The 10,407-nt window shown below is 41.8% G+C and overlaps 1 protein-coding gene across 6 annotated transcripts in view; it reads right to left on the minus strand.

Annotated features, from left to right (window-relative positions):
• The window catches only part of LOC115208361 (N-terminal EF-hand calcium-binding protein 1), a 58,125-nt gene extending 48,123 nt beyond the window's left edge, over positions 1–10,002 (minus strand). For 2 of the 6 annotated variants that reach the window (XM_029776354.1, XM_029776353.1), the window contains exons 1-2: positions 9,266–10,000; positions 2,024–2,048 (exon numbers count right to left, since the gene is read on the minus strand). In XM_029776354.1, the coding sequence (XP_029632214.1) occupies positions 2,024–2,048; positions 9,266–9,391 (151 nt within the window). In that variant the 5' untranslated portion in view covers positions 9,392–10,000. Of the gene's footprint in view, positions 1–2,023; positions 2,049–9,265 lie in introns of all 6 variants that reach the window. The other 4 variants (XM_029776355.1, XM_029776352.1, XM_029776351.1 and 1 more) reach the window with 4 other exon arrangements.
• Between the last annotated feature and the right edge of the window lie 405 nt (positions 10,003–10,407).

Here is a 10,407-nt window from a genome sequence, read left to right on the forward strand (position 1 = left end):
AATGATTGGCAAAATACTTATAGGTCTATAATTATTGATCATAAAAAAACCTCCAGATTTATATGAGGGTAACAACATCTGACTTCGATTCCTTTGGGAATATACCTTGGTTTATGGATAAATTAATCAAATGTGTTATTGGGGAGATTAAAATATCTTTTTTTTAAAGAACACGATCAAAACCAGACATATTTGGCTTTAGTGGTTTTCAAGCTGCTTAAGATTTTGTTAACTTTCACCTCAGTAGTTGGAATCATATAAAACATTTTGAGTGAGTCTCGCATTGGGTGATACATACCGTGCTCACTGTAAACTTTCGCCCACAGATCTTATACAGACTGAATAAAGAAATTGTTAAAAGTAGTGACTATAGAGTAGCTATGCTCGATCAATCTTACATCAATTTTCAGTTTTATATCTCCCTTAAATTTGTCTTGCCTGATAAACTGTCTGTCTATCTTTTTCCAAATTTGTTTACAAATCACCTTTCACCTAATTTGTGTAGTTAAGAAAATCGAAAGCCATTTTTCATTAACTCGGAGATCGCCTTGTTTCTCAGCCCTCTGAAAATCATTCTCTTAATGTCTAGTCCAGTTTTATTTATACTTGCGATATTGTTTTTCAACAGGAACAATTAAACAAAATTGCTGTTGTGTCGTTATTTGAGATAGAGCCCAGAAGTTTTTTCCTGATCCTGTGACCTGACCAGGAAACACTCCTGGCCCTAGCTATGATTGGATAAGCAGTAATTGTTCACCATTCAGTTTTCCATGGAGAAAAATTAACTTACACTAGAGGTCTTCACGGGTCCACTAAAACCCAAATTCCAAGATCTGACCTGGGACCCAATTCTGACCTTTATCTCGGTTCTGGGTCGGGTCTGATATATTGCCACGGATCTCAGGTATGTGCAATTAAAATGTATTTACTGACTGGACCTGATTGGATCCGTCCTCTGTTCATTTAATGTGTGAGGTGATGAGAACTATGCAAGCTTTTTATCAGTGTAAGCCAATTGCAACTTAATAAAAAGTAGGCCTATAGCTTAGGCTGGCCAGGTCCAGCTGAAACTGGTATCCGACACTCACCTTTACGTGCACCTGCTGCTGATGAGAGAGGAGGCGGGAGAAGGGCAAACTGACAGCCGCAACCAATCACAGAAATATAATCCATAGATGGCATTTCCCAAGTCAGGACTGACAGTCATTGCTAGCGTACCAAGGAGTTTCACAGTCAAATTGGTTCCAAAACCCTTCTATGGATTATATGTATATGGCAACAATGCAACACGCTGTTTTATATTTGGCGCGTGTGCTGCCCAAGTTGCGGCCTTCCTGACTGTAGGTCTATGTGCTAGTGATAAAACTGAACCCACAGCAAAAAAAATTCAAGCTATTGAACTTTTGTTTTTTATATTAAAATGTCATACAGTGAACGACTACGCTTTTAGGCCTATGCATGCAATGCCTTGATTCATTTAGCGCTCAAATCTGACAGCTGAACTGTGAGGTGGACAAGTATTGTTTTAGGAAAGTAAAAACAATTAAAATAGGCTAGAAAGTTTTGCATATGCTACACATCGAAACACAAGAAAAACATTTTTTGTACTTTGTTATAGGCTGTTAAGGACACGTAATGTGTGCTGAAAACACATTTGGCCACTATCCCTCGTTTATTGATGGCACTGGCTGTGCCAGGTCGGAGGTTTCTTTCTCTCTCTCTACCCTCGGATCTGAAAGATTCTCTCGGATCCGAACAGGCACGTTTTCCACAGGCTTTTTCAAAAATGGGTCTGACTGTCCATGGGTCCATTCGGAACAGGCCTGTATTTCACTTTATTTATTTATGTATTTATGCATATTAGTTCTGTGTGGGAATGCCACGAAAGCCACGATTGAATGATACATAACAACCGCATATTTCCCCCCTAAATGGTACCGTGTGAGGATGATCCTTTAGAAATGGAACAAGATAACTGTAAAAACAACACATTCACTTGAGACAAAATCTGTTGTTTACTCACCGTTTTTGTCAGCGCGGCAGAAAATCTGAAAGAAAAGACATTTAGGTATTGATTTTAACAAAGCGTCAAAATAGGGTTTCTTGCAAGGCTATTTCAAATTGGGGTAATTCATCATAAAGACAGTTCCCAGAGAATGTGATATCCTTTTGTGTTAATGGAGCATTTGAGGGTAGGCTATTCCATCATAATTGAAATATATATTGTGACAAGGAAACAAGCATGCAGAGAAATGCGTACATCCACTCATCCACACATTTATTCATACTCATAGGATCCCTTGTAAAACAAATAAAATCTAACTCAATCCAAAGAGCATAAAACAACCCTTACATGTGACAAGCAATTGCTCAATCTGATTTCTCCATCACTTGGGATAAGTGAAGAGTAATGACCTTTGACATCAGGATCCATCCCTAGCTCAACCTATGGCGTATTAATAAGCTGACTCCGACTATAACCTTGCAGAAGTCAACAACCTCAGGGTCTTCAACTAGCCTATGACCCCTACTGTCAAAGTTTATTTGCTCATAGACCCAGACTAGTCAGTTGTGACAAATTGTGTGACCACATATCAAACTCAATTGTTTTTCTATTTTGGATGCATTTGTCTGAGCTAGACAAGCTGATAAGTGCAAGGTTATGCCATTGTGTTTACTGTAAATTATAGAAATACAGTTGAAGTCGAAAGTTTACATACACTTAGGATGAAGTCACTAAAACTCGTTTTTCAACCACTCCACAAATTTCTTGGTAACAAACTATAGTTTTGGCAAGTCGGTCTGGACATCTAGTTTGTGCATGACACAAGTAATTTTTCCAACAATTGTTCACAGACAGATTATTTCACATTATCACAATTCCAGTGGATCAGAAGTTTACATACACTAAGTTGACCGCGCATTCAAACAGCGTGGAAAATTCCAGGAAATTATGTCATGGCTTTAGAAGATTCTGATAGGCTAATTGACATAATTTGAGTCAATTGGAGGTGTACCTGTGGATGTATTTCAAGGCCTGCCTTCAAACTCAGTGCCTCTTTGCTTGACATCATGGGAAAATCAAAAGAAATCAGCCAAGACCTCAATAAACAATTGTAGACCTCCACAAGTCTGGTTCAACCTTGGGAGCAATTTCCAAACGCCTGAAGGTACCACGTTCATCTGTACAAACAATAGTACGCAAGTATAAACACCATGGGACCATGCAGCCATCATTCCGCTCAGGAAGGGGACACGTTCTGTCTCCTAGAGATGAACGTACTTTGTGCGAAAAGTGCAAATCAATCCCAGAACAACAGCAAAGGACCATGTGAAGATGCTGAAGGAAACAGGTACGAAAATATCTATATCCACAGTAAAAACGAGTCCTATATCGACAACCTGAAAGGCCGCTCAGCATGGAAGAAGCCACTGCTCCAAAACGGCCATAAAAAAAGCCAGACTACGGTTTGCAACTGCACATGGGGACAAATATCGTACTTTTTGGAGAAATGTCCTCTGGTTTGATGAAACAAAAATAGAACTGTTTGGCCATCATGACCATCGTTATGTTTGGAGGAAAAAGGGGGACGCTTGCAAGCTGAAGAACACCATCCCAACCGTGAAGCACGGGGGTTGCAACATCATGTTGTGGGGGTGCTTTGCTGCAGGAGGGACTGGCACTTCACAAAATATATGGAATCATGAGGGAGGAAAATTGTGGATACATTGTAGCAACATCAGTCAGGAAGTTAAAGCTTGGTTGCAAATGGGTCTTCCAAATGGACAATGATCCCAAGCATACTTCCAAAGTTGTGGCAAAATGGCTTAAGGACAACAAAGTCAAGGTATTGGAGTGGCCATCACAAAGCCCTGACCTCAATCCTATAGAAAATGTATGGAAAGAACTGAAAAAGCATGTGCAAGCAAGGAGGCCTACACATCTGACTCAGTTACACCAGCTCTGTCAAGAGGAATGGGCCAAAATTCACCCAACTTATTGTGGGAAGCTTGTGGAAGGCTACCCAAAACGTTTGACCCAAGTTAAACAATTAAAAGGCAATGCTACCAATTACTGTCACGCCCTCTCTATGGTTTTTTAGGTCAGGGCGTGACTGGGGGGGGTTATCTAGTCTTTCTATGTTTGTTGGTGAGTATGGTTCCCAATTAGAGGCAGCTGTTTATCATTGTCTCTAATTGGGGATCATTCTTAAGTTGTAATTTGTTCCCACCTGCTTTGTGGGATATTGTTTTGTGTATGTGCATGTTGCACCACTGTCACGTTTCGTTGTTGGTTTATTGTTTTTTTGGAAGTTTCACTGCAAATAAAGATGTGGAACTCAACACACGCTGCGCCTTGGTCCATCCATTATCACGACCGTGACAGAATATCCCACCAATCAAGGACCAAGCAGCGTGCTCGGGAGGATAAAGTGAGTTGGACCTGGGAGGAAATCCGGGGAGGATGCGAGACCCTTCCTTGGAGAGAATCGCAGAAAGATCAGGAAGGACAGCAATGACGCCGGGGCCCGCGGCCACAGAAACCCCCGCACATGGGGTGGTCGACTGAGCAGCGGGGAGTGCCAGAGCCCGTTTGGGAGTCGGTGGAGGAATTCAATGAAAGATACCGGAGAGAGGTGGTAGCGAGGAGCATGCTGCAGCGCAGGCGTACTGAAGAGTGTGACACCAGTCTGGTGCCATCTGCGCCGACTCCACGCACCAGGCCTCCAGTGAGCCTTCTCAGCCCGGTACATTCTGTGCCGGTTCCTCGCGCTCGCCCTGAAGAGCCAGAAACCGTCAGGGAGGCAATGGAGAAGTTGGGGGAGAGAGAGAGAGGTGTTGGTCAGGTGTGTTCTGCACAGCATTCGTCCTGAAGAGCGTGTCATCAGTCCGGTGCCACCTGTGCCGGCTCCACGCACCAGGCCGCCAGTGCGCCTTCCCAGTCCGGTACGTCCTGTGCCAGCTCCTCGCACCCTCCCTGAGGAGCGTGTCATCAGTCCGGTGCCACCTGTTCCGGCTCCACGCACCAGGCTTCCAGTGCACCTCCCCAGCCCTGTACATCCTGTGCTGGCTCCCTGCACTCGTCCACCAGTGCGTGTACGGTCCGGAGACTCCAGTGATGTCTACAGCCCGGAACCTCCAGCAACGGTTCACAGTCCAGAGCTTCCAGCGACGGTCAAAGGGCCGGAGCTTCCAGCAACGGTCCGGAGCTTCCAACGACGGGTCAACGGTCCGGAGCCTCCAGTGACGGTCCAGAGCTTCCTGCGCCGGTGCCATGGCCTTCTTCTGCGCCGGTGCCCAGTCCAGGCACGGCGTCCAGTCCCGCTCCACGGCCAGAGCCTTCCTCTGCTCCGGTGCCTAGTTCGGGCATGGCGTTCAGCCCAGCTTCATGGCCGGATGCGCGGACAATTACTAATTGAGTGCATGTCAACTTCTGACCCACTGGGAATGTGATGAAAGAAATAAAAGCTAAAATAAATAATTCTCTACAATTATTCTGACATTTCACATTCTTAAAATAAAGTGGTGATCCTAACTGACCTAAGACAGGGAATTCTTACTAGGATTAAATGTCAGGAATTGTGAAAAACTGAGTTTAAATGTATTTGGCTAAGGTGTACGTAAACTTCCGAATTCAACTGTACATTCCCATGATTAATTTTGCTTGTTTGAATGACAGATTTGAAGACATCCATTTTACACTTCAATGAACAACAAAATAATTCACATTGAAAGGAACACCTTAGCTTTCCTGTCTTCCTTGGAAATTAAAGAAAATGTATTAAAGAAACCCATTATCTCTCTAATTCGCCCAATACATTCTCTTATCTGTCTAAATATTATTTATTTGGCATTTGCTTCTAGATGGCAGTGAGAAAGGCTCAGTTGCATGGCCCCTTATTTGGCTAAAGTGTTTTGAGAGGATAATGCACCATTTACAACGTGCAGATAAAGGTCAACCTTGCTTCCCAGAGCATCTCTGTTTCGGATGACACATTGGAAGGTGTTAAACTTGTGGGAACCTCGAGTCCTACTGACACTGTTCTCTATGAGGGGAAGGAGACTGGTACCCAAGTGACTGCCTGAGGATGATCTCCCTCATCGTAACTTCCTGTTTTTCAGTGTAGCGAAACGCACGCACGATCGCAGTCATGCACGCACACACAGTCATGCACGCACACACAGTCATGCACGCACACACACAAATATTTACACACGGTCAACAAACAAGCCATCAAACCTTCAGAGGAGAGTCTTTTGAAGCATCTGCCTTCTCCTTCTGCCTAATTCAAGCAGTTGAGATCTGAGGTTGTATTCCTCTGTGTTCAAATTGCAGCCTAAGACCATGATTATTTGTGTTCCGATTACAAATATTACGCACAGCTTCACACTCCAATGATTTCAAAATGCTATCATAAACTGTGACTTTTCTATGTTACCTATAGGGAAAAATGACATAAGATTACACATTTCCAAGGGCAAAATATACAATGGTATCTCAGAACTATTTGGCCTTGTAATATATTCATATCACAAAGAGCTCATCCACTTATCAACCGAATGAATTAGCCAAACACTCTCTAACGCTATATTTGGGTTGTTTATCTCGAGAGCGATAGAAAATCAAATCAAAGTTCATCAGTTGGCATTGTCAGGCAGGAGTGCATGCATCTCAATAAATCAATATTCTGAACTGCACAATATATTTTCAAGGAGATGATGGCAAAGACAATATATTTTTATCTAAGCGCATTCATTATTCTTCCTTTGGTTAGTGCATGGTGAGGAGAGAGGGTCACATAAATAACATATGATCACAACTCACTGTGATGAAACAAACAAAAAAACAAGGAATCCAATTAAAAGTAGGCAGTAAAAACCTCAACGGAGCTTCGGTGTGTTATATGAATAAGATATCCACAAATTAACAGATCCAAACTCACTGTGATGATCAAGGAACAAATAAACCAACTAACACGGGATGCTGTAAAAACTACACAATAGAAGCCACTATGTCACTTTAGTGTGCTAGTATTCAAGGTTACTGTAAAAGCCGATGTAAACAGCAGTCTATCTACGGAGCATTTCCATTATTGCTTCCATTATTGCTTGTGTCAAGTTTGCAGAAACATTGCTGCTGCTTATAACTATCTCTAACTAAGGGCTCCAGCTATACATTTGGTTTGCTAACTTACTAGCTAAGTGGCCAGCTTGCGAGATTAAGCTTCTTTGTTACAGCAGAGACAATCAATCCCATCCAGGATCAAGATCCTTGGTGCCGAAACTAACCATTTTTCAAATACTTTTTTAGGTTTGGAGAGCAATAGCGCCCCTTGTGTGCACTGTCAGTAATATCAAATACCCCGGTATGGTACAGGAACGTGTGAAAATCTGGATACCGCCCTCAACAAACAGTCTTGTACAGCTAACCTTGTGGGGCCACACAATTCAGTCCCATTCAAAATCATATTTTCCCTAACCCCTAACCTGTCCTCTTACCCTAACTAGGGATGCACGATATAGTCGGTGAACATATCGGAATTGGCCGATATTAGCTAAAAATGCCAACATCAGTATCGGCCGATGTCTAGTTTAATGCCGATGTGTAAAACCGATGTCAAAGCCGACATGCATAACTATATAACGAAGGGACATGACGTAATGACGCCACGTAAAATGTTGCACTATACGTGCAACACAGCATTCTGAAACTAGCCCACAATGTCTGCTTTTGGGATCAAGCAGTCAACAAGTCAAGCAGTCATTTCAAAGAGTAACAAAAAAGGCAAGACAATGGAATTTCATTGCCCTTGACAATCAACCGTTCTCTGTCGTGGGTGATGTTGGCTTCGCTGACTGGTCGAGCACCGGTTAACACTACCAAGTGCGTTATTTTTCCGATGTTGCCCTACCGGAGTTACACAGTAATAGCGTCACTGCTATTAGCTTCACAACATACATACTATGGAACGCCGTTTGGGTCTTTGCGTGTTAAAAAAGATACAGTAGCACTGTCAGCCTAGGAGAAAGGGTTAAATATCAGTGCTTGTGTTGAATGGTTTTTTTTTGTCTGAATTACAGCTGTAACGACCCTTTGGGTAGAATTAAACTTGGTTAAGCTTCTCTAGTGTCCGTGATTTATTTACTCAAAAAAATTATAACCTAACAAAGGCTAACTGCAAAGTCCACTATTGTGGCTAATCCTTCTTGTGGCTAGCTTCACATAGATGGGTCCGTAGATGCAGTGCCTTAGACCGCTGCGTCCATGTGTGTGTGTGTTAACTATTTAACTGTACTAGAATGCGTAAAAGGGAGGCTAAAATTTAAAAAATATCGGTTATCGGTATTGGTTTTTTGCACAGAAAATATCGGAATCGGCCAAAAATGTAATATCAGTGCATCACTAACACTAACCCCAAAAAGTTGACTATTCTTGTTAAACAAACACACACACACACACACACACACACACACACACACACACACACAGAGGTTGAGTTCAATACATGGTCGTCAAATATCATATCAGGAGTCAATGAGTGCAGTAAGGTGTGGTGGAGATATGGACACTTAACCTCAATTAAATGTTTGTGTTGGTTACAGTAGGTCGATAATGGTTTCTTTAGCCACAATATGGCAAATGTATTTACCATGAATTTTTAAAACAAGATGCTTACAAAACAAGTAGCTTAATCTCCATGATGATTGATTATAAATACATAGAGGTGCACTGGTTTTTAACATCATTAGCCTATAGTTCAACTATGCATAATAGTTTTTGTGCATGCTTACAAGGGTGGGTATAATGTGTTACGTTCCAACAGTAATCTGTTCCAAAAACTTCGTAAATAACAAGGTTGTAAACAAACAACGCATACAAAGTTGTATAGCGGGAGAATAAAATACCAGGTAGGGAGTGGGCAATTTTGTTGAGTTTTTCACTCTCCACGTTTATTCTGAAAAATGTTTGTCCTCACTCTGGTAGCCTATGGACAAACATTAAGAATAAACTACGTGGTAAGTTGATGCCTATTCGGCAGCTAGTTAGCTAGGGGAATTGATCATGCTACTTTGCATGCGTTGTTTGTTGGCATCCTTGTTATTTACGAAGTTATTGGAACAGATTCCTGTTGGAACGTTCCACAAATTATACCCACCGCCCAAATGAACATACATCAACCATAGGCAAATAAATAATTTCAATAACTTGATAGCTCTGCACACAGCTGTCAGAAACATTCAGAGAGAATACGTGACTACTTACATCTTTCAAAATTGGAAGTCCATTAACAGGGCTATGCAGTAGCTGCAGTTGTTCCTGCTGAGCGCGAAGATGCTTATTTTTCGCCGACTGAAGGCACATAGTGATCATATCTGTGCACGCCAACATCTTGACGTGGAAGATGTATAGCCGACTTGTAGACACCTGCTCTTTGGAAAGTGTAGCCTTTTGAAAATAGGTTCAAAAGTGTCGCCCTGCCCTGTTAAACCGAGGCAACAATGCTGCAACAGTGATGTTGATCTGCAACCGTGCTCCAGCAATGATGTTGCTCTGCAACTTTCTGCGGTAGGTAACCCCACCTTCTAGAGCGCTGATTGGTCAAAATCTTTGTTTGCGCATCCCTGCAAGGCAAGAGGAGGAAAAGATACCACGTGGCGCAATAATAACATTATTTTACAATATAAAATTGTAGAAAAGGCTAGAATAGGCGAATTTCAAACATTAGAAGCGAATAAGATTGATAGAGCTACAATAAGGATGTTGATATGAAGGAAATAAAATGTGGCCTCCCTCTACCTGTAGGTTAAAGGTAGACTCAGCGAAATGAGCAGATAATGGTCCTGCTTGAGAGAATCAAAACTGTGATGTATCATGGGTAAATTGATGTGACCGATCTACAAATAATAATGAGTAGTTATTTATGATGCAAGCTTTTTTACTAGGTAAAGTTCATAATGCCATTGACCTTAACAAGGGCCCAAGGACCAGTGGAAACAAAATAGCCCCATAACATCAGAGATCCACCATTTTTTCTTCTAACCTGTGCAGGGGAGAGCTTTTGTCACTGAAGGTCCAGTGCAGAGTTTGTGATTTGTGTACTCTTATGAATATGTATTACTGTAATCCTGTTTCAAACAAGCAAACCTAAACTCTAGTTAATAAATACATGTTGCTTGTTTAACATTTTTGGAATGTATCTTGTTTTGGCTCCCACAAGATTTAGTTTCCATGTGTAAAAATATTTAATTTTATTTTCATTTTGGAAGTGAATCTCTAATTTCTAGAAATTCTCATTTATCATGCAAAAAAATGTGGCCTACTAGCTACGTTGTTGCTCACATCGCCTTACGTTGGTCGCATGACACAGATGTTCCCAAGCGGCCTTCCCTTGTTAACATAGCCAC

The sequence above is a fragment of the Salmo trutta genome, chromosome 14 (assembly GCF_901001165.1).
Source record: "Salmo trutta chromosome 14, fSalTru1.1, whole genome shotgun sequence".
Lineage (NCBI taxonomy): Eukaryota > Metazoa > Chordata > Actinopteri > Salmoniformes > Salmonidae > Salmo > Salmo trutta.